Source organism: Neophocaena asiaeorientalis, unplaced genomic scaffold (genome assembly GCF_003031525.2).
Source record: "Neophocaena asiaeorientalis asiaeorientalis breed wild unplaced genomic scaffold, Neophocaena_asiaeorientalis_V1.1 scaffold376, whole genome shotgun sequence".
Lineage (NCBI taxonomy): Eukaryota > Metazoa > Chordata > Mammalia > Artiodactyla > Phocoenidae > Neophocaena > Neophocaena asiaeorientalis.
Window position 1 is genome coordinate 1,124,933 of NW_020174368.1, and position 25,210 is coordinate 1,150,142.

A 25,210-nucleotide genomic window follows, 5' to 3' on the forward strand; every position below is an offset into this window, starting at 1 on the left:
ATTTTCTGTTCTTCCTGATTCATTCTTGGAAAGTTGTACATTTCTAGTAATTTATCCATTTCTTCTGTGCTGTCCAGTTTGTTGGTGTAATTGTGGTAGTCTCATGATTCTTGGTATTTCTGTGGTATTAATTGTAACTTCTGCCCTTTCATTTCTGATTTTATTTGGGGCCCCTCTTTCTCTTGATGAGTCTTGCGAAAGGTTTATAAATTTTGTTTATCTTTTCAAAGAACCAGCTCTTAGTTTCACGGATCTTTTTAATTGATTTTTTTAGCCTCTATTTCATTTATTTCTGCTCTAATCTTTATTATTTCCTGACTTCTACTAACTTTGGGCTTTGTTCTTCTTTTCCTAATTCCTTTAGATGGAAAGTTAAATTGTTTGAGATTTTTCTTGTTCTTGAGGCAGGCCTGTATTGCTATGAACTACCCAATTAGAATTGCTATTGCTGTGTCCCATAGATTTTGGAAAATTGTGTTTCCATTTTCATTTGTCTAAAGGTATTTTTTTATTTCCTTTTTCATTTCTTCATTAAACCATTGGTGGTTTACTGAAAAGTTGTTTAGTCGCCACATGTTGTGTGTTTTCCAGTTTTCTTCTTACAACTGGTTACTGGTTTCATACTGTTGTGGTTGGAAAAGATGCGTGATATGATTTCAGTCTCCTTATATTTATTGAGACTTGTTTTGTGGCCTAACGTGATCTCTCCTAGACAGTGTTTCATGTGCATTTGAAAAGAATGCATGCCCTGCAGTTTTGGGGGTTTTTTTTGTTTTTTTTCTTAACATCGTTATTGGAGTGTAATTGCTTTACAGTGTTGTGTTAGTTTCTGCTGTATAATAAAATGAATCAACTATATGTATACGTATATCCCCATATCCCCTCCCTCTTGCATCTCCCTCCGATCCTCCTTATCCCACCTCTCTAGGTGGTCTCAAAGCACCAAGCTTATCTCCCTGTGCCATGCAGCTGCTTCCTACTAGCTATCTATTTTACATTCGGTAGTGTATATATGTCAATGTTACTCTCACTTCGTCCTAGCTTACCTTTCCCCCTCCCCGTGTCTTCAAGTCCATTCTCTATGTCTGTGTCTTTATTCCTGTCCTGCCCCTAGGTTCATCAGAACCATTTTTTTTTATATTCCATCTATATGTGTTAGCATACAGTATTTGTTTCTCTCTTTCTGACTTACTTCACTCTGTATGACAGACTCTAGGTCCATCCACCTCACTACAAATAACTGAATTTCATTTCTTTTTATGGCTGAGTAATATTCCATTGTATATATGTGCCACATCTTCTTTATCCATTCATCTGTCGATGGACACTTAGGTTGCTTCCATGTCCTGGCTATTGTAAATAGTGCTGCAATGAACATTGTGGTACATGACTCCTTTTGAATTATGGTTTTCTCAGGGTATATGCCCAATAGTGGGATTGTTGGGTCATATGGTAGTTCTATTTTTAGTTTTTTAAGGAACCTCCATACTGTTCTCCATAGTGGCTGTATCAATTTACATTCCCAGCAACAGTGCAACAGGGTTCCCTTTTCTCCACACCCTCTCCAGCATTTATTGTTTGTAGATTTTTTTTTAATTGATCTATCTTTCTGTTTTTGTGCAAGTACCATATTGTCTTCATTACTGTAGCTTTGTAGTATAGTCTGAAGTCCAGGAGCCTGATTCCTCCCACTCCATTTTTCTTTCTCAAGATTGTTTTGGCTGTTCAGCGTCTTTTGTGTTTCCATGCAAATTGTGCAATATTTTGTTCTGGTTCTGTGAAAAATGCCATTGGTAGTCTGATAGGGATTACATTGAATCTGTAGATTGCTTTGGGTAGTAGAGTCATTTTCACAATGTTGATTCTTTCTCTCCAAGAACATAGTATATCTCTTCATCTGTTTGTATCATCTTTAATTTCTTTCATCAGTATCTTATAGTTTTCTTCATACAGGTCTTTTGTCTCCTTAGGTAGGTTTATTCCTAGGTATTTTATTCTTTTTGTTGTAGTAGTAAATGGGAGTTTTTCCTTAATTTCTTTTTCAGATTTTTGATCATTAGTGTATAGGAATGCAAGAGATTTCTGTGCATTACTTTTGTATCCTGCTACTCTACCAAATTCATTGATTAGCTCTAGTAGTTTTCAGGTAGCATATTTAGGGTTCTCTATGTATAGAATCATGTCATCTGCAAACAGTGACAGTTTTACTTCTTCTTTTCCGATTTGGATTACTTTTATTTCTTTTTCTTCTCTGATTGCTGTTTCTAAAACTTCCAAAACTATGTTGAATAATAGTGGTGAGAGTGGGCAACCTTGTCTTGTTCCTGATCTTAGAGGAAATGGTTTCAGTTTTTCACCATTGAGAATGATGTTGGCTGTGGGTTTGTCATATATGGCCTTTATTATGTTGAGGTAGGTTCCCTCTATGCCTACTTTCTGGAGAGTTTTTATCATAAATGGGTATTGAATTTTGTCAAAAGCTTTTTTTGCATCTACTGAGATTATCATATGGTTTTTATCCTTCAATTTGTTAATATTTGATTTGCATATATTGAAGAATCCTTACATTCCTGGGATAAACCCCACTTGACCATGGTGTATGATCCTTTTAATGTGCCATTGGATTCTGTTTGCTAGTATTTTGTTGAGGATTTTTGCATCTATGTTCATCAGAGATATTGGCCTGTAGTTGTCTTTCTTTGTGACATCTTTGTCTGGTTTTGGTATCAGGATGATGGTGGCCTCGTAGAATGAGTTTGGTAGTGTTCTTTGCTCTGAAATATATTGGAAGAATTTGAGAAGGATTGGTGTTGGCCCTTCTCTAAATGTTTGATAGAATTTGCCTGTGAAGCCATGTGGTCCTGGACTTTTGTTTGTTGAAAGATTTTTAATCACAGTCTCAATTTCACTGCTTATGATTGGTCTATTTATATTTTCTGTTTCTTCCTGGTTCAGTCTCAGAAGGTTGTGCTTTTCTAAGAATGTGTCCATTTCTTCCAGGTTGTCCATTTTATTGGCATATAGTTGCTTATAGTAATCTCTCATGATCCTTTGTATTTCTGCAGTGTCAGTTGTTACTTCTCCTTTTTCATTTCTAATTCTGTTGATTTGAGTCTCTTCCCTTTTTTCTTGATGAGTCTGGCTAATGGTTTATGGATTTTGTTTATCTTCTCAAAGAACCAGCTTTTAGTTTTATTGACCTTTGCTATTGTTTCTCGTTTCTATTTCATTTATTTCTGCTCTGATCTTTATGATTTCTTTCCTTCAACTGACTTTGGGTTTTCTTTGTTATTCTTTCTCTAGTTGTTTTAAGTGTAGGGTTAGATTTTTTGTTTGATATTTTTCTTGTTTCTTGAGTTGAGATTGAACTGCTATAAACTTCCCTCTTAGAACTGCTTTTGGTGTATCCCATAGGTTTTGGGTTGCTGTGTTTTCATTGTCATTTGTTTCTATGTATTTTTAAATTTCTTCTTTGATTTCTTCAGTGATCTCTTGGTTATTTAGTAGTGTATTGTTTAGCCTCCAATGTGTTTGTATTTTTTACAGATTTTTTCCTGTAATTGATATCTAGTCTCATAGCATTGTGGTCGGAAAAGATACTTGAGACGATTTCAATTTTCTTAAATTTACCAAGGCTCGATTCGTGACCCAAGATATGGTCTGTTCTGGAGAATGTTCCATGAGCACTTGAGAAGAAAGTGTATTCTGTTGTTTTTGGATGGAATGTCCTATAAATATCAATTAAGTCCATCTTGTTTAATGTATCCTTTAAAGCTTGTGTTTCCTATTTATTTTCATTTTGGATGATCTGTCGATTGGTGAAAGTGGGGTGTTAAAGTCCCCTACTCTGATGTATTTCTGTCTATTTCCCCTTTTATGGCTGTTAGTATTTGCCTTATGTATTGAGGTGCTCCTGTGTTGGGTGCATAAGTATTTACAATTGTTATATCTTCTTCTTGGATTGATCCCTTTATCATTATGTAGTGTCCTTCTTTGTCTATTGTAATAGTCTTAATTTTAAAGTCTATTTTGTCTGATATGAGAATTGCTACTCCAGCTTTCTTTTGATTTCCATTTGCATGGAATATCTTTTTCCATTCCCTCATTTTCAGTCTGTATGTGTCCCTAGGTCTGAAGTGGGTCTCTTGTGGACGGCATATGTACTGGTCTTGTTTTTGTATCCATTCAGCCAGTCTACGTCTTTTGGTTGGAGCATTTAATCCATTTACATTTAAGGTAATTATTGATATGTATGTTCCTATTACCATTTTCTTAATTGTTTTGGGTTTGTTTTTGTAAGTGATTTCCTTCTCTTGTGTTTCCTACCTAGAGAAGTTCCGTTAGCGTTTGTTGTAAAGCTGGTTTGGTGGTGCTAAATTCTATTAACTTTTGCTTATCTGTAAAGGTTTTAATTTCTCCATTGAATCTGAATGAGATCCTTGCTGGGTAGAGTGATCTTGGTTGTAGGTTTTTTCCTTTCATCAGTTTAAATATGTCCTGCCACTCCCTTCTGGCTTGCAGAGTTTCTGCTGAAAAATCAGCTGTTAACCTTACGGGGATTCCCTTATATGTTATTTGTTGCTTTTCCCTTGCTGCTTTTAATATGTTTTCTTTGTATTTAATTTTTGATAGTTTGATTAATAAGTGTCTCAGCGTATTTCTCTTTGGGTTTATTCTGTATTGTACTCTCTGTGCTTCCTGGACTTGATTGACTATTTCCCTTCCCATGTTAGGGAAGTTTTCAACTATAATCTCTTCAAATATTTTCTCAGACCCTTTCTTTTTCTCTTCTTCTTCTGGGACCCCTATAATTCGAATGTTAGTGTGTTTCATATTGTCCCAGAGGTCTCTGAGACTGTCCTCAATACTTTTCATTCTTTTCTCTTTATTCTTCTCCCTGGCAGTTATTTCCACCATTTTATCTTCCAGCTCACTTATCCGTTCTTCTGCCTCAGTTATTCTGTTATTGATTCCTTCTAAAGTATTTTTAATTTCAGTAATTGTGTTGTTTATCAGTTTATTTGCTCTTTAGTTCTTCTAGATCCTTGTTAAATGTTTCTTGTATTTTCTCCAATCTTTTTCCGAGATTTTGGATCATCTTTACTATCATTACTCTGAATTCTTTTTCAGGTAGGTTGTCTATTTCATCTTCATTTATTCGGTCTTGTAGGTTTTTACCTTGCTTCTTCATCTGTAACATATTTTTTTGTCGTTTCATTTTTTTTTTTTTTTTGATGGGTGCTGCTGTATTGCTGTCTTACTGGTTGTTTGGCCTGAGATGTCCGGCACTGGAGTTTGCAGGCAGTTGGATAGAGCTGGGTCTTGGTGCTGAGATGAGGACCTCTGGGAGGCCTCACTCTGATTGATATTCCCTGGGGTCTGAGGTTCTTCGTTAGTCCAGCAGTTTGGACTTGGAGCTCCCACCAAAGGAGCCTGGGCCCGCCCTCCGGCTTGGGAACCAAGATCACGCAAGCTTTGTGGTGGGGTTAAAAAAAAAAAAAAGCAGTACAATATCAAAGAATAAAAAATAAAATAAAATTATAAAGATAAAAAATATATTAGGAAAAATTATAATTGAAACAACTGCAACAAGGTAAAATAAAACCACAACAGAGAAAAGAAAAAAAAACAGGGGGTGAGAACAAGCCAAAAGGAAAGATCACTAAAAAAGTATAAGGAATAAAATAAAATTAGAAAAATAAAAGATTTATTAGGAAAATTAAAAATATGAAAGAATCAACAGCAATGAATCAACAAGGCAAAAGAGAACCCCAATCTAAGAAAGGAAGAAAGAAAAAGCCTTGGCTCTGCTGGTGAAGTTTAGATGAGGGGTGGAACTTAGGCAGGGGTGGGGTTTAGGGTGGGGCAGAACCTAGGCGGGAGTGGTGTGACATTTGAGCACGCGGCAGGGCCTAGGCGGGGCAACGTTCAGGCATGGGGCGGTGCCTCTGCTTAGGACCTGCGCGAAGGGGAGAGGCAGCATGTCTAAAGGAGGGTCTCTAGAGTGTTGAGTTCTGGAGTATGGGGCCTTGAGTGAGGGTGTGTGGGTGGAGTTTAGGCCCAGCTCGTTGGAGGGGGTCTCCAAGTGTAAAAGTAGGACCCTAGGTGGGCGTGTAGGGGCGAGGCTTGGATTCTGCATGGCAGGAGGGAAGCTCCGAGGACAGAGGATTAGGCCCAGGGGCCCAACAGGCTCCCTAGTGCCTAAGTGGACAGGGAAAGCACTGGCTGCGTTCCCTTCCTTTCCTTCGTGCCCCTCCCCCACCTTCTCCCCCAGCGTCTCCCCCGTTGCCGCTGGACCCCTGACCATGGGTGGGTCCTGCTGGTTGTAGGAACTCCTTCCCTCCCCAGCCGCTCCTCAGGGGTGCCAGTCCCAGAGGTCCAGCCTTTACTTTTGCTCCCCCTTCCCTCCCTCCCACTCCCTCAGGGCCCACACGGCTGGACGGGACCTAGGTGGGCAGAGGATCAGGCCCAGGATCTGAACAGGTTCCTGGGGGTCCAAGTGGGCAGGGGAAACCTGACCACGCTCCCTTTTGATCCTCTGCCCTCCCAATGGTTCCCCACTTTCCCCCTTCAGGCGTGGGATCCCTTCCCCTCCCCCAGCCGCCCCTCAGGGGCACCAGTCCTGTCCCACCTCCACTTCTCCTCCCCTTTCACTCCCCCCATGCCCAACGTGGAGGTTCCTCCCATCCCCTTTGGTCCCCCACTGGTGCCTGCTAGATGCCCTAGTTGTGCAGAGATGCAGATTCCGCGTTCTCCTAGTGCGCCATCTTGACTCTACCCCCTCTGCAATTTTTGTATGGAATGTTCGTTATATATGTATTAAGTACATCTGGTTTAATGTGTTGTTTAAAGCCAGTGTTTCCTTACTGATTTGTCCAGATAATCTATCCATTTGATACACGTGGGATATGAAAGTCCCCTGCTATTATTGTATTACTATCAATTTCTCCCTTTATGTCAATATTTGCTTTATGTATTTAGGTGCTCCTATGTTGAGTGCATAGGTATTTATGAATGTTATATCCTCTTCTTGGATTAACCCCTTTATCATTATGAAAGGCTCTTCTTAGTCTCTTATTATAATCTTTATTTACAGTCTGTTTTGTTTTATATGTGTATTGCTACCACAGATTTCTTTTTGTTTCTATTTGCATGGCATATCCTTTCCCATCCCTTCACTTTCAGTCAGTGTGTCTTTAAATCTGAAGTGAATCTCCTGTTGGCAGCATATAGATTGGTCTTTTTTTTAAAAATCAATTCAGCCACCCTGTGTCTTTAGTCCATTTACATTTAAAGTGATAAATGATAGTTATATGCTTATTGCCATTTTGTTAATTGTTCTGGTTGTTTTTGTAGTTCTTCTCCGTTCCCTATTTTTCTCTTTGTCTGTTCCCTTGTAGTTTGATGATTTTGTATAGAGTTATATATATTCTATATAACTATATATAAACTATATTTCTTTAGTATTATAGCTTGTGTATCTATTTTAAGTTTCTGGTTTGTGGTTAAGTTTGAACACATTCTAAAAACACTACATTTTTTCTCCCCCTCCCACATTTTATGTTTTTATTTTTTAATTGTGATATAGTTTATTTACAATATTATAAATTTGAGGTATACAACATAGTGGTTCACAATTTTTAAAGATTATATTCCATTAATAGTTATTATAGAACTTCCCTGGTGGTCCAGTGGTTAAGACTGTGCTTCCAATGCAGGGGGCAAGGGTTTGATCCCTGGTCAGGGAAGTTCTGCATGCTGCACAGTGCAGCCAAAAAAAAAAACTGGTTACTATAAATTATTGGCTATATCCCCTGTGATATATACTTATAGCTTATTCTTTTTATACATAGTAGTTTGTACCTCTTAATCCCCTACCTCTATCTTGCCCTTCCCTCCTTCCCACTCCCTACTGGTAACCACTAGTTTGCTCTCTATATTTGTGAGTCTGTTTCTCCTTTGTTATATTCACTAATTTACTTTATTTTTTAGATTCCACATATAAGTGATAACGTAAGTATTTGTCTTTCTCTGTCTGAGTTATTTCACTCAGCATAATACCCTCTAAGTCCATACTTGTTGCAAATGGCAAAATTTCATTCTTTTTTATGGCTGAGTATTTAATTGTGTGTGTGTATACACACAGACCACATCTTCTTTACCCATTTATCTGTTGATGGACACTTAGATTGTGTCCATATCTTGGCTATTGTAAATAGTGGTGCTATGAACATTGGACTGGTTCATTCTTCTTGGAGCCTGTTCTTTCCCACTTCACTCTTGCCCTTGGCACGGTATGTGGCAATGTCCTTTTCATATTTCTCCTTTAGCTTAGCTGCTTTCTGTTCATAGGGTTATTTACCTTTGGCTGTCTGCTCAGACCACATTTCACCCACTTTTTTTGCAGTATCTCCAATGGATAGGACAGGGTGTTCACTTTTGATCTTTGGGTGATGTTCGGAGCAAAACCGGAAGAAGGCAGATGGAGGCCTTTTAGGCGCATTGGGATCTTTTTTCTTTCCCTTCTTGTCACCTTTGGGAGGAACATAATATTTCATCTCCCTGTCATAGCGAGCTTTGTCACTTTTTGCCATATCTTCAAACTTGGATTTTTCCTTGGCAGACATGATCTTCCATCTCTCAGGACATTTCTTGGAGAACTCGGTGAAGTTGGCCGAGGAGTCAGGGTGTTTCTTCTTGTGCTTCTCCTGGCAAGTCTGCACGAAGAAGGCATATGAGGACATCTTGCCCCGCGGCTTGTTGGGGTCGCCCTTCCCCATGATGGTGCTGCTGCGGCGGCAGCAGCACGTCCACCTGGCGGTAGCTTTTCCTCAGAGTACCGTGCAGTGGCCAGGTCAGACCTCGACACTGCTGCCTGCGGCTCTGGCGCGAACTGTTCCGTCGCTAACCCAATCTTCCACCTCTTGTTTTGCAGACTTCTCCGCGCCTGGTATCTTAGTTTTTAATTTGCAATTCTCTGACCAGAGAGGTTGAGCATTTTTTCATATATTTATTGGACATTTGGATTTTCTTTCTTTTAAAATTTTTATTTATTTTTATTATCAGATTGATTGATTGGCCATGTGGCTAGCAGAATCTTAGTTCCCCGACCAGGGGTTGAACCCGGGCCCTGGCAGTGAAAGCACTGAGTCCTAACCACTGGAATGCCAAGGAATTAATTCCCTGGATTTTCCTTTTTTTGGAGGGGGGGTATATATGTATATTTTAACATTTATTTATTTGGTTGCACAGGGTCTTAGTCGTGGCACGTGGGCTCCTTAGTTGTGGCATGCAAACTCTTAGTTGTGGTATGCATGTGGAATCTAGTTCCCTGCCCAGGGATCCAACCCAGGCCCCCCACATTGGGGGCAGACTCTTAACCACTGCACCACCAGGGGAGTCCCATGGATTTTCCTTTTTGTGAAATACCTATGTTTTTTCTCTCTACTTTATGCTTTTTGTTTCACTTAGTCTTCACATGTAGGTACTACAGTTATGTCCATTTTTATAGATTTTATACAAATTGAGATTTTGGTTAAGGAATTTACCCAAGGTCACCCAGCTAGTAAATGGCAGGTTAAGGATATAAATCCAAGCAGACAGAATACAGAGCTTCCAGAGTATGGGCATATCTTCATATTTATTGGCCCTTTTGGTTTTTTCTTCTATGAATAGCTTGCTTTGCTGTTAGTTTTATTTGACAGAGTTTTTCTTTAATATAAAAGAATATTCATTTCTCTTATGTTACAAATATTTTCTAAACTATTGTTTGTCCTTTCATTTTATTTGTTTCTTTTGCCAGAATTTTTATTCACATGATCAAATGCCTAGTTTCCTTTTTTTCTTTTTTTTAATTGAAGTATAGTTGATTTACAATATTGTGTTAGGTGTACAGCAAAGTGATTCAGTAATACATATATATACCTATTCTTTTTCAGATTCTTTTCCCTTATAGGTTATTACAAAATATTGAGTATAGTTCCCTGTGCTATACAATAGGTCCTTGTTGGTTATCTGTTTTATATATAATAGTGTGTATATGGTAATCCCAAACTCCTAATTTATCCCCTCCCTTTCCCCTTTGGTAACCATAAGTTTGTTTTCTCTGTCTGTGGGTCTATTTCTGTTTTGTATATAAGTTCATTTGTTTGGTTTTTTTTTTTAGATTCCACATATAAGCAATATCATGTGATATTTGTCTTTCTCTGGCTTCACTTAGTATGTTAATCTCTGGGTCCATCCATGTTGCTGCAAATGACATTATTTCATTTTTTTATGTCTGCGTAGTATTCCATTGTGTATATATGCCACATCTATTTAAAGTTTTATTCATTTTATTTTTGGCTGTGTTAGGTCTTCATTGCTGCACACAGGCTTTTCTCTGGTTGTGGCGGGGGGGGCTGCTCTTCGTTGCCATGCGCAGGCTTCTCACTGCGGTGGCCTCTCTTGTTGTGGAGCATGGGCTCCAGTAGTTGTGGCACACGGGCTCAGTAGTTGTGGCTCGCAGGCTCTAGAGCGCAGGCTCAATAGTTGTGGAACACGGGCTTAGTTGCTCTGCGGCATGTGGGATCTTCCCGGACCAGTGCTGGAACCCGTGTCCCCTGCATTGGCAGGCGGATTCCCAACCACTGTGCCACCAGGGAAGCCCTATACCGCATCTTCTTTATCCATTCATCTGTCCATGGACATTTAGGTTGCTTCCATGTTTTGGTTATTGTAAATAGTGCTGCAATGAACTTTGGGATGCATGTATCTTTTCAAATTATGGTTTTCTCCAAATATATGCCCAGGAGGAGTGGGATTGCAGGATCATGTTGTAGCTCTATTTTTAGTTTTTTAAGAAACCTCCATACTGTTCTCCATAATGACTGTACCAATTTACATTCCCACCATCAGTGTAGGAGGTTTCCCTTTTTCCACACCCTCTCCAGCATTTATTATTTGTAGACTTTTTGATAATTGCCATTCTGACCAGTGTGAGGTGATACCTCATCGTAATTTTTAATTATGTGCCTAGTTTCTTTATTAACTGAAGATGCAGACTGACAGCCCACAGACTTGTCCTGACATGTTAAAAAATTTTTTTCCACTTTTTCTTAAATTGAAGTATACTTGATTTACAATGTTGTGTTTATTTCTACTGTACAGCAAAGTGATTCAGTTATACATATTCTTTTCAATTATGGTCTATCACAATATATTGAATATAGTTTCCTGTGCTATACAGTAGGACCTTGTTGTTTATCCATTCTATATATAATAGCTTGCTTCTGCTAAACCCAAACTCCCACTCCATCCCTCCCCCATTCCCTCTCCCCCCAGAATTTTTAATATGAACTTGAATGCCTTTGGGCAGGGAGTGGGTGGAATGAGTTGGGGGGGGGGTGTGGAGGGATAGTCTCAAGGTAACTGATTACAGTACCCACCACCCCTTATTGCTTACTCCTCTTTAACTCATCTCCTTTACCTGCCTGACCCCAAAAATGTATTCGAGTTTTCAATCCTTGCATAGTTTCTTATTTCTATCTTAAAATCTCCTCCATCCCAAGTTTATAAAAGTCACCCAGAATGTATTTTGGTATATGATGTGAGGGTAATGAATCCAAGCCTTACATACTGGATGACTAATTAGATCTATGTCATTTATGAGTTATACTACCGTTTGTCCATAATATCATTCAGATATTCTTCCAAAACATCATTTGGAATTTTCAAATTTCTGCTGCAGTAATAGTTCAGTGAGCAGTCTTTTTTTTTTGGAGTATAGTTGCTTTACAGTGCTGTTGTGTTGTATTCACTCTGCTGTACAGCAAAGTGAATTAGCTATATGTTTACGTATATCCCCTCTTTTTTGGATTTCCTTCCCATTTAGGTCACCACAGAGCATTGAGTAGAGTTCCCTGTGCTATACAGTAGGTTCTCATTAGTTATCTGTTTTATACACAGTAGTGTATGTATGTCAATCCCAATCAGTGAGCATTCTTGTACACAAATCACTGACACATCTCTAATCTCCTGACCCTAGACTCTGAAGGTAAGGTAAGGGTAAGGAACTAATTAGTTTTGGCCTTCTCTTTTGTTTATTCGCTATTCTACATGACAATACCAATATATATTATCCCAACTGGAAACTTGATCACTAGTCATTTGAATCCTTTATCATCAGCAAGTTCCAAGAGTCACCGAATGTAGGTTTTTGGTATGAGAATTCCATATGCGCAAAGATTGGTTCCAGTTCATGCAGTTATTTTTTTTTCTTCTAAGATTTATTTTATAACCCTGTTAAGAAAAGTTCTACATCAGGGACTTCACAGGGTGGCACAGTGGTTAAGAATCTGCCTGCCAACGCAGGGGACACGGGTTCGAGCCCTGGTCCGCGAAGATCCCACAGTCCACAGAGCAACTAAACTCGTGTGCCACAACTACTGAAGCCCGCGCTCTAGAGCCCGTCCTTAACAAGAGAAGCCACCACACTGAGAAGCTTCCACATCGCAATGAAGACCCAGCACATCCAGAAATAAAATAAATAAATTTTTAAAACGTTCTACATCATTGTTGGTTGGATTACACAACAACAGTCTGCCTTGAAACCAGCATGCTGTTCTCAAGGTCATCAATGACATTCTGTCCTTTTAGTTCTTCAGAGAAAAAAATGGTTTGACTTCTAGTTTACTTCTTGCCATGTAAGATTTAAAAGCAAATACTTATACATCAATTTATTTGTGCAGCAATTAATCTGTGAAGCCATGATTTGCTGTTAACTTTAATCCAAACTGCCTGTTAGCATTTCACCATAACTTTTTTTTTTTTTTTTTTTCACCATAACTTTTAAACTGCACCATGTGACAGTGGGAAGGCTACTTTAGGCAAAAGAGCTATTGCCAGCAAAGAGTTGTTTCTTCCTTTTTTTTTTTTTTTTTGCGGTACGCGGTCCTGTCACTGTTGTGGCCTCTCCTGTTGCGGAGCACAGGCTCCAGACGCGCAGGCTCAGCGGCCATGGCTCACGGGCCCAGCCGCTCCGCGGCACGTGGGAGTTTCTCGGACCAGGGCATGAACCCACGTCCCTTGCATCAGCAGGCGGACTCCCAACCACTGCTCCACCAGGGAAACCCAAGACTTCTGTTTCTTTGAGCCTTCTTTGGACTGCTGTCACTTTCCTCACCAATTGGATCAGATGCTAAGAAATAGCCCAACAGACCCTCTTTGGGGCCTCTCGTGTACCTCCCAGCTTCCTTTCCTGCTCACCTGGAGGCGGATAAGTGCTTTCTAAAAAATATTCTGGACTATCTACGTGACTTTCCAGCAAATTCATTATAAAGCTGGGTAAGCTTCACCTCGGATATGGCCAGATCATCAAAATTTGAACTTTATGGAGGTCTACTTAATGAGATTCTTTCTTATGCAAGTGCAATTTATGCACTTGTGAATAACCTTTCTCTTTTTGAATCTGGTAGACTAGCCTGCAGACAAAAGTGCTAGAGCTGGGTTGGGTTCCCACAATTCATTGATTTACCAAACTTTTCTGGCACCACTTACTCTGGTCTGGCCTTGTAGGAGGTACAGAGATAACATGAAGACGCCTGGTCACAGGGGCTGCTAGCAGGGAAAACAGAATATGAAAATAAAGTGTTGTGTATACAAGGCAGAACCATAAGGACTAGCCTGTAAGAGAATCCTGGGGGGGGTGCCCTCAGAAAATGGAGCTGTTCCTGCAGCTGGGGGATTTACATATTCAGCCATGTGTACGGGGGAACTGCCAGGTGCCAGGCATGGTACTCAGATTGGCAACCCCCCATGATCATAGTTAAATTTAATGTTTATGTAAGTCCCTTCAAATCTGATGAAACGGTTTCCTTTGGAAATCCTCTCCATTATGCTTTGAGTGCTTTGTCTATCATATGGAATAACTGTAAAATACGTATGGTGATTCAAATCTGGATGTCACCATCAAGAAAAAAAGAACATGTTTTCCTTGAGGACAAAAAATGCCATAGGTTCATTTTTGTTGAGGAACAAGGTAGGTGGAAATCTACTTATCTACTTCCTGATAAGTAGAAATACTTTTCCAACAAAGAACTTGCCATTGAAAACAGCTGGCAATTCATTAAAGCTAATTCCTCCTTGAAAACATTATACTAAGTGAAAAAAGACACAAAAGGTCACGTTATATGACTCCATTTCTATGAAATATCCAGAGCAAGTAAATCGATAGAGACAGTGGTTGTGAGAGGCTGGAAGGAGAGGCTGTGGAGTGACTTCTAATGGATACAAGGTTTCTTTTGGGGGTGACGAAAATGTTTTGGAGTTAGCGGTGGTAGCTGCACAATCTTGTGACCATACCAAAACCCACGAAATTGCATATGCTTTAAAATGATGAATCTATGGTATGTGAATTCCATCTAAAAACTAACTAAGAAGAAACCTGGTTCCAAATTGTTTACATTTCTGCATCATATGCCATTGTGAGAATTATGATGGAAGAAATTTAAGTGAGCTTTTAAAAAATACATCTATTTCTGGTATCTACAGAAGCCAAAGGAAGCCATCAAAGTTCCCTGGGTGACCTTTAAAAAAAAAAGAAAAAAATGACAATAGGTACTTGGAAGCCATTTAGCAATCCTAAATGTTTAATAAAGAATACTGGAAAATAGAGGGTAAGCTCCTACTGAGGACTAAAAGCCCGCTTGACCCATGTAAAGACAAACATGAAAAATCGAGCAAACAAAAAGCACATTCTTAAACAGAATACAACAATTCATCTCATGTTTTTAAATTCAAAAAGTTACTAGAGAAGATTTGGGAGAAGAGATATTAAACTAAATGCTAAGGCTGGGAAATGTTACAGACATGCTGGATTCCAGGCATTTGTGTAAACGCTCTGTGCCTCAGTTTCCCATCTTTAAATGAGAAAATAGCCCCTAATTCATAGAGTTGTGAAAATAAAATTAAAATAAGTATATAAAACTCTTAAAAGCACTTTTTAAAAATGGTAGCTATACTTTTATTGGTTACCAAGGGACTGCTTTTTATTTTACTGCTTGCTTACCCATATTTTCTAAGTGACCTGCAACGAACGCTATTTTCCTAAGAGATTTATTGTTTAAAACAAACAAAAACTCTGGTCGAATCACTCTCGGAACAGACGAAAAAGTGAAATCAAAGAATTGGGAGGATACGGAGAAGAAACACCTATGCGGCCGACAGGGGTAGGCGGCGCCCGAGGGCAGAAAGCGCGGGGACTCCTCTCCGCCGGCCGACGGCCCTCAGGCCGCCATGCTCTTCCGCTCCCGGAGGCCGGGCGGCGGAAGTCGTCACTCGCCGAGGGACCTGGCCCACGCCGCGTACCCGGCAGCAGGTTAGCCATGGCGATGGGCGGCGGTGGCGGCGGCAGTAGCAGCGGCGTCCCAGAGCCGGAAGACACGGTGCTGTTCCGGCGCGGCACAGGCCAGGTGAGGTCGCAGCCGGCGCTGTCCCCGACCAGCCCCCTGCGCTCTTTCCCCGGCCAGTCGGCTCAGTGCGAGGCGGTGGGGCCGCATGTTTCTACATCCCCACTTGGGAGCCTCAGCCGCAAGCTCGTTCCTCGCCCAGTTTGGGCTCCCGATGACTTTGAGCCTAGGCCCTACTGCTACTCGATAGTGCCTTGGTCGTCCACCTCTCTCTCCGACTGTGAGGTGTGCGGGGGCAGGCCAGGGCGAAGCAGGGAAACCAGTTAGGAGTCTATTGGAATAATCCCGCTGTTAGCAGTGGACAGCCGGTTACTTGACTTCTGGATATAGTTTGAAATCAGAGGCAACAGGTTGTGCACGGGTATGCGATAATAGAGGCTTGAGAGAGGAAAGTCAAGGATAACTCCAGGATTGCTCTGAACAGCTGAAAAGATGAAGTTGCCTTTTCCTGAGATGGGGAAGACTGCAAGTAAGGCAGGTTTATAAGGGGGTAAGATTAGAACTCATTCTTGGGTGAAATGTGATTGGAGCGAGTTCGAGAGTCGGAGAGGAGAAATTCAAGGCAACATATGTGAGCAAATATTTCAAGTTTTATTGTGGGTACTGGAAGATAGAGAAATTGACCAATGGATGGAGAGGGAAGTGAGATAAAGAGGATTCTTAATTGTGTTTTTGTTTTTAAGATGGGAGAAATGTTTCAGGGCTGATAGGAAGGATCCAGTAAGGACGGTATAATTGACGTTGCAGGAGAGAAGAGAATTGCGCAAGCAACATTCTAGCATAGTAAGAGGGAATGGATTTGGTCTTTGTTAGAAATATTGACAGTTCATGTGGTGACAGTTATATGGGTACAGATTTGTGTGGATGGGCAGATATAGTGGCAGGAGATTATGAAAATTCTGTTTTGATTGTTGCTGTTCTCTCAGTAAAAGAAGCAAGGTCATCAGCCTACTAGTGAGGAGGGGCAGGGGGCAGGTGTTGGAGGTTAGAGAAGAGAGAAGGTAGGAAGTAAACGTCTAGGAGAGTGGATGAGTGTTGCATTAGGGAAATCTAGGCAACATTAAAGGCCTACTTCAGATTTGTGGTTATGAGTTTAAAGGATACTAGTTAGGACTTCCCTGGTGGCGCAGTGGTGAAGAATCCGCTGCCAATGCAGGGGACACGGGTTCAAGCCCTGGTCCAGGAAGATTCCCTACACGCCATGGAGCAACTAAGCCTGTGCTCCACAACTGCTGAGGCTGCATGCCTAGAGCCTGTGCTCTGCAACAAGAGAAGCCACCACAATGAGAAGCCCTCGCACCACAACGAAGAGTAGCCCCTGCTCGCCACAGCTAGAGAAGACCCGTGCACAGCAACGAAGACCCAACGCAGACAGAAATAAATAAATTTATTTTAAAAAGAAAAGGAGACTAGGCAGCATGATTGTATTTTTTGCTAGCTAAATTCAAATTCAGGTGTGTGAGGGCAGACACAAAGTAAATGAATAGTTGAAATTAATAGGGTTGTAGTTTTACCTAGTATGAAGTGAGAAGGGGGCGGTACAGGGAGTTGTCTTAATGATCGATGGTGGAATTAAAGCTGGCTAAGAAAGGAAGTGAGGACATTACCATGGTGAGAAGCAGTTTAAAAAGTGTGAGGATCATTGTTTTACCAGTCCCAGTGAAGTGGAATGACTGTCATCATCAACCTACTAGAAGGAATAAGTTTCAGAGCCTAGAAGGTGGTAGTTGGAGAGTAGGATTCTTGCAGTTGAGTTTTTGGAGAGGTTATAGTTAATGGTTATAATAAAGACCATAGAAGTGAATAGCTGAGATTGGGTACTATAAAAGGTCATTGGTAGCGAAGCATTTAAAGATGTAGCAGGGCTTCCCTGGTGGCACAGTGGTTAAGAGTCCGCCTGCCAATGCAGGGGACGCGGGTTCGTGCCCTGGTCCGGGAAGATCCCACATGCCGCGGAGCGGCTAGGCCCGTGAGCCATGGCTGCTGAGCCTGCGTGTCCGGAGCCTGTGCTCCGCAACGGGAGAGGCCACAACAGTGAGAGGCCCGCATACCACAAAAAAAAAAAAAAAAGATGTAACAAGGGTAGGGTATTGGAAGGATCATGTACGTGGGTTTATTTTTTTTTAATTATTTCTTACTTTTGGTTTATTTTTGAGTAATACTTTTTTATCGTTATTTATTTAATTTTTTTTTTGCCTGCATTGGGTCTTTGTTGCTGTGCACGGGCTTTCTCTAGTTGCGACGAGTGGGGGCTACTCTTCGTTGTGGCGCGAGGGCTTCTCATTGCGGTGGCTTGTCTTGTTGCAGAGCACGGGCTGTAGGTGCGTGGGCTTCAGTAGTTGTGGCGCACAGCCTCAGTAGTTGTGGCTCACGGGCTCTAGAACTCAGGCTCAGTAGTGGTGCATGGGCTTAGTTGCTCCACGGCATGTAGGATCTTCTCACACCAGGGCTCGAACCCATGTATCCTGCATTAGCAGGCGGATTCTTCACCACTGCGCCGCCAGTGAAGTCCCTGTACATGGGTTTTTAAATAACCAGAAATTATGACAGGATTAGTGTTGGAGGGAGTACTGGGATATAAACCTCAAGGAATGAGGAAGAGTGACCCAGGAAGATATAGATGATTGCAATGAGGAGGCATAGTGGACAGTGGAGTTTGGTGACGGGATTTTCAAACCTGGGAGTTTTTAGGGAGGAAGAATAATCTGGAAGTGAAAGTGAGGAACAAGGAAGATTACTTCCCCACCTCTGGTACAGTAATTTGAGGGATATGGGGAAGAAAACATTTCATTTTGAAATGCCTGCAAGGAAAGAGGTGGGCTTCTCTTGGTGACTGAGAAACAGATATAAAGGCAGTCCTGATGGTCTGTTCTCTTTGCTATTGCTGTGTAACAAATCACCCAAAACTTAGTGGCTTGAAACAATAATCATTTTTTATTCTCTCTCATAGTTTCTGTGGGTCAGGAATTTGTGAAGGCCTTGGTGGGCAGTTCTCCTTCAGACATTTCATGTAGTTGCATCCACATAGTAATTGGAGCTACAGTAGCTGGGGACTGAGCTGCTAGGGATTGACAGACCATCTCTGTTCTTCATGTTGTCTCGGCTTCTCCATGTGGTCCCAGTGTGTGGGATGGTTTGATTTCCTTACACCCCTTTGTAATCCTTCCCTTTCATCCCTCCTCATCTCCTGTCCCCAGACAACTGCTGATCCATTTTCTGTCACCATCGATTAGTCTGCATTTTCTAGAATTTTACAAATACGGAGTCTTTTTTTATCTGGCTTCTTTTACTCAGCATAGTTATTTTGAGTTTCATCCATTTTCTTGTGCATATCAGTCATTCATTCTTTTTCATTGCTGTAGGATCCTGTTGCACGAATATACTACAGTTTGTTTTATCCATTCACTTGTTCATGAACATTTGGGTTGCTTTCAGTTTGGGGCTGTTAAAAATAGAACCACCATGAGTATTAGTGCAGAAGACTTTGTTTGGGCATATGCTTTCATTTCTCTTTGGCAAACACCTGGGTCATGGAGTAGATATATTTTAATTTTTTTTCTTTTTTTCCCATGCCTTGTGGGATCTTAGTTCCCTGACCAGAGAGTGAACCCAGGCCCACGGCAGTGAGAGCACAGAGTCCTAACCACTGGACCACCAGGGAACTCCCTATTTTAATTCTTTTGGTTTTTTTTTTTTAAGTTGAATTTTATTGTTTTTATTTATTTATTTATTTTTGGCTGTGTTGGGTCTTTGTTGCTGTGCACGGGCTTTTTCTAGTTGTGGTGAGTGGGGGCTACTCTTCGTTGCAGTGCGCGGGCTTCTCATTGAGGTAGCTTCCTTTGTTGCGGAGCTCTAGGTGCGTGGGCTTCAGCAGTTGCAGCATGCACGCTCAGTAGTTGTGGCACACGGGCCCTAGAGTGTGCGGGCTTCAGTAGTTGCGGTGGCCTGTGGGGTCAGTAGTTGTGGCTCACGGGCTCTAGAGGGCAGGCTCAGTAGTTGTGGCACACGGGCCCTAGAGTGTGCGGGCTTCAGTAGTTGCGGTGGCCTGTGGGGTCAGTAGTTGTGGCTCACGGGCTCTAGAGGGCAGGCTCAGTAGTTGTGGCGCAGGCTCACGGGCTTAGTTACTCCGAGGCATGTGGGATCTTACTGGACCAGGGATCAAACCCCTGTCCCCTGCATTGGCAGGCACATTCTTAGCCACTGCACCACCAGGGAAGTCCACTATTTTGATTCTTTAAGAAGCTGCCAAACTTTTCTTCAAAGTGATTGTACCATTTTACATTTCAACCAGCAATGTATGAAAAGTTCCATTTGTTCCACATCCTTGCTAACACTTGGTATGGTCAGTCTTGTTAATTTTAGACATTCTAATGTGTAGTGGTGTCTTGTTGTTGTGGTTTTAATTAGCATTTCCCTAATGACTGATGATGTTGATTGTCATTTCATGTGCTTATTTGCCATCCATGTATCTTCTTCGGCAAAGTGTCTGTTCAAATCTTTTGCCTATTTTTAAGTTGAGATTTGAGAGTTTGTTGAGATTTGAGAGTTTTTTGTGTATGCTAGATACAAAACCTTTATCAGATAGGTAATTTGCAAATATTTTCTCCCAGTTTGTGAGTTCATTCATTTTTTCATTCTCTTAACAGTATCTTTTTGAGAATTCCCTGGCAGTCCAGTGGGTAAGACTCCATGCTCTCACTGCCAAGGGCCCAGGTTCAATCCCTGGTCAGGCAACTGAGAGCCCATAAGCCGTGCAGTGCAGCCAAAAAAAAGAAACACAACAACTAAGTCTTGCTGCTCCTAGAAGGACAGCTAGGGTGTATATAAAATCCTTGGCTCATACTTTTTTCCCATAAATTTCTATGAGGAAGTCTAATACTAACTAGTTTTCTGTATTTTGTAAATGACTTGATCTTTTTGCTTAGAGGCTCTGAGAATTCCTTTTAGAGACTTTTGTTTATTTATTTGTTTAGCTTTTATTCTTCAGGGACCCCATTTATACATATGTTAAATATTCTTTGCCAGTCCCCCACTTCACTTATTTTCTTTTTCTTTTTTCATGGCTTTTCCTTGGTACCCATTAGATTTTCAGTCAACTGTATTCTTCTTTGGATACCTTGCAGTCAGTATTACTTTTTCTTCCATTTTGTTCCTGATTTTGTTTAACTCCTCATTTGACTGTTACCCTTTTGCCTTCTTTGCTCATCTGAATTTTTGATTCAAGGTGTTTTTTTCCATATTGCGAATGCTAGTTTAAGACAATTTAATTTCAGATGGTTATTGTATTTTCTTCTGTTTGTGATTGTCAATTGAGAAATTTTATCACCTAAAATGTTTCTTCTCATAATAGCTTTGTATGGATGTCTTTGTTTGCTGTTCATTTTGAAATGTCTTATAACAGTTGTAATGTGATGAGTTTGGGTTCCTATGTATTTGTATCTTACTTTTAAGAGTGCCCACTTCTGTTGATACAGTGGGGTACACTTTCCTTTATTAGTAGTACCTTTTCCATTTGCAGAATTGGCATATATTCTGCTTTTAGAAACATCTAATCCAAGGGGCAGCATAACCTTGAACAAGTCAATTACCTGTTTGTGATTACTTTCCTTATCTGCAAAATGACTTAATGATTTTTAAGTGCTTTTTATCATATAGCAAGATTAACAGTTTTATGTCAGAACATATTTCTCTATGTATAATAGAGATTAACAAGAAAATGACAAAAATTCACTTTACAACTAAATGAGTTTTATAGCAAACTTCTTCGGAGCTCATTGATTGACTAATATTGTACAAAATCCAACATACTAACTGATGGTGTTTTATAACCTGTCTTCCCATCACCAACATTATGTATCCAAACTTACCTTCAACTACTCTATAGAGTGAGAATGAGTCTAGTTGGACTTGTTGCTTCACTGATCTGTCAAATACAAAAAAAAAAACCATGAAATTTATCATCTTAACCACTTTTAAGTGTACACTTCAGTAGTGTTAAGTATATACACACTGTTGTGCAATAGATATCCAGGACTTTTTAACCTTGCAAAACCAAAACTCTACCCATTGAACAGTTCCCTATTTCCTGCTCTCCCACAGCCCCTGCTAACTGCCATTCTACTTTGTTTCTGTGAATTTGACTACTTAGGAGCCTCATGTGAGTGGAATCATACAGTCAGTGTGTTTATTTTTGCTTACATGCTCTTTTTGGCTCATGGTTGTCCTTGGAGTGCTTTCAATTTTCTTTTCTATCTATCCAGATCCTTTTAGTTTTTATTTCCTAGCCTGTTTCCTCCATGATCATCCACCATACGTTCCTTTCCCATTTTTTTCCTTTTTTTTATTGAGGTATAATTGACATATAACATTACATTAATTTTAGTTGTACGACATAATGATTTGCTATTTATACATATGGCAAAATGATCACAGTAAGTCTAGTTAATATCTGCCACCATACATAGTTATAATATTTTTTTCCTTGTGTTGAGAATTTTATGTCTTTGCAACTTTCAGATATGCAATACAGTGTTACTAACTATAGGCACTGTGTTGCACATTACATTCCCGTGACTTATTTACCTGATAACTGGAAGTTGGTACTTTTTGACCCCCTTTGCCTGTTTCAGTCCCCTCCCCCATCCCCTCCACCCCCACCTCTGGAAACCACCAATCTGTTCTTTGTATTTATGAGGTTGGACTTTTTTTGTTTGTTTGTTCTGTTTTTTGTTCTTAAATTCCACAGATAAGTAAGATCACATGGTATTCGTCTCTCTGTCTTACTTACTTCACTTAGTGTAATGACCTCAAGATCCATTCATGTTGTCTCAAATGACAAGATTTCTTTTTTATGGCTGAATAATATTCTATTGTATATGAACAGTTATCCCCTGCTTTTTAAAAGTTTGCTTTATACCACTTCACTTTTATAAAACACCTACATTAGTAACTATTTTCACTAACTGAAGGAAATCCAAAGAGGATTTTTGCTTTTATGAAAAAAAAAAAAAAGGTGAAAAGCAAAGATAACATTCAGTGTTTTGTTTTGCAGCAAGCCATTATAGAGGCAGCAGGCAACCCAAGCAGTGAGAGTGGCACCACCAAGCTCCTTCCCTAGGAGCTACACTCAACATCTCAGCATCAAGCCACCATAGCTTTGAACTGTGCCTGTGAGCATCTGTACTTTATCCTGATTTATTTTGTTTATCCATTAGCAAGTTGTGTTCTCACATAATTGATTCTTTGCTTTACTTCATTTCCATTTACAAAAGCTTTCATAGGAACACTCTACTTTCATATAGTGGGGAAAACCTGTATACATTTTCCTTTTTAAAGATTTATTTATTATTTATTTAATTTATTTTCAGCTGCATAGGGTCTTAGTTGTGGCATGCAGGATCTTCGTTGAGGCATGCAGGATCTTTCGTTGCCGCACACAGGCTTCTCTCTGGTGTGACGTGCGGGTTTCTCTTCTCTAGTTGTGGCACATGGGCATAGTTGCCTGGACCTGTGGGATCTTAGTTCCCTAACCAGGGATTGAACCCGCGTCCCCTGCATTGTAAGGCAGATTCTTTACCACTGGACGGCCAGGGAAGTCCCTGTATACATTTTCTTTATCCATTCACCCATTGTTGGACACTTGGGTTGTTTCCATATCTTATCTGTTGTAAAATTTTTAATTTTTTGAGGAAGCTTCATACTATTTTCCATAGTGGCTGCACCAGTTTACATTCCTACCAATAGCGTACTAGTGTCCCTTTTCTCTACATCCTCATCAACACTTGTTATTGTCTTTTTGATAATAGCCATTCTAACAGGTGTGAGGTGATATATCACTGTGGTTTTAATTTGCATTTCCCTAATGATTGGTGACGTTGAGCATCTTTTCATGTACCTGTTAGCCATCTGTATGTCTTCTTTGGAAAAATGTCTATTCAGATCTTCTATCCTTTTTTTAAAATAAATTTATTTATTTTATTTATTTTTGGCTGTGTTGGGTCTTCTTTGCTGCACGTGGGCTTTCTCTAGTTGTGGCGAGTGGGGGCTACTCTTCATTGTGGTGCACATGCTTCTCATTCTGATGGTTTCTCTTGTTGCGGAGCACAGGCTCTAGGTGCACGGTCTTCAGTATTTGTGGTACGTGGGCTTCAGTAGTTACGGTGCGCAGGCTCAGTAGTTGTGGTGCATAGTCTTAGTTGCTCCACAGCATGTGGGATCTTCTGGACCAGGGATTGAACCGTGTCCCTAGCATCGGCAGGCACATTCTTAACCACTGCGCCACCAGGGAAGTCCCTTTTGCCTATTTTTAGCTGAATTGTTTGGGGTTTTGCTCGAGTTGCATGAGTTCTTTACATATCTTAGATATTAACCCCTTATCAGATAAGTGATTTGCAAATATTTTCTCCCATTGAGTTTTTTGCCTTTTCATTTTGTTTATTTTTTTATTTATTGCTATGCAGAAGCTTTTAAGTTTGGTGTATTCCCACTTGTTAGTTTTTGCTTCTGTTGCTTTTGCTTTGGTGTCAAATCCAAAAAAATCATTGCCGAGACTGATATCGAGGAGCTTACTGCCTATGTTTTCTTCTAGGATTTTTATGATTTTAGGCCTTATGTTTAAGTTTTTAATCCATTTTTAGTTAATTCTTTTTTTTAAATTATTTTATTGAAATATAATTGGTTTACAGTGTTGTATTTATACTGTACAACAAAGTGATTCAGTTATACATATATATATACATTCTTTTTCATATTCTTTTCCATTGTGTTTTATCACAGGATATTGAATAGTTTCCTGTCCTTTACGTAGCGTTTTGAGTTAATTCTTGTATGTGGTATAAGACAATGGCCCAGTTTCATTCTTTTGCATGTGGCTGTCTAGGTTGTTTTTTGTTTTTTTGTTTTTGCATCATTTATTGAAGAGACTGTCTTTTCCCCATTATATATTGGCTCTTTTGTCATATATTAATTGACCATATATGCGTGGCTTTATTTCTGGGCACTCTATTCTGTACCACTGATTTGTCTGTCTTTATACCAGTACCATACTATTTTGATTACTGTGGCTTTGTAATATAGTTTGAAATCAGGGAGCATGGTGCCTCCAGCTTTGTTGTTCTTTCTCAAGATTGCTTTGGCTATTTGGGGTCTTTTGTGGTTCCATACAAATTTTGGGATTTTGCTAGGGGTTGCATTGTATCTGTAGGTTGCTTTAGGTAATATGGACATTTTAACAATATTAATATTTCCAATCCATGAGTACAGAAAATCCTTCCATTTATTTCTATTTTCTTCAGTTACTTTAATAATATCTTACAGTTATCAGTGTACAAGTCTTTGTTTTCCTTGATTAGGTTTATTCCTAGGTATTTTATTCTTTTTGATGCAGTTGTAAATGAGATTGTATTAATTTCTCTTTCTGATAGTTTGTTTTTATGGTATAGATATTCAACACTTTTTATATATTGATTTTGTGTCCTGCAACTTCACTAAATTTGTTTATTCTAACAGTGTTTTGGTGGGGTCTTTAAGGCTTTCTATGTATAATGTTGCGTTATCTGCAAATAGTGACATTTTTATTTCTTCCTTTACAAATTGGATGCCTTTTATTTATTTCTCTTGCCTAATTGCTCTGGCTAGGATTTCTAATGCTTTGTTGAATAAAAGAGTGGACATCCTTGTCTTGTGCCTGATATTAGAGGAAAAGCTTTCAGCTTTTCATCATTTAGGATGATGTTAGCTGTTTGTCATGTATAGCCTTTATGATG

At 39.9% G+C, this 25,210-nt stretch overlaps 1 protein-coding gene and 1 pseudogene across 2 annotated transcripts in view; one reads left to right on the forward strand and one right to left on the reverse strand.

Moving 5' to 3' along the window:
* Window positions 1-8,243: 8,243 nt before the first annotated feature.
* LOC112407057 (high mobility group protein B2 pseudogene) lies at window positions 8,244-8,780 on the reverse strand (annotated as a pseudogene).
* Window positions 8,781-15,329: 6,549 nt separating this feature from the next.
* The window catches only part of LOC112407034 (survival motor neuron protein), a 46,095-nt gene continuing 36,214 nt past the window's right edge, over window positions 15,330-25,210 (forward strand). Inside the window, exon 1 of one of the 2 annotated variants that reach the window (XM_024756167.1) lies at window positions 15,330-15,449. In XM_024756167.1, the coding sequence (XP_024611935.1) occupies window positions 15,363-15,449 (87 nt within the window). In that variant the 5' untranslated portion in view covers window positions 15,330-15,362. The remainder of the gene's footprint in view (window positions 15,450-25,210) is intronic. The other variant, XM_024756168.1, reaches the window with a different exon arrangement.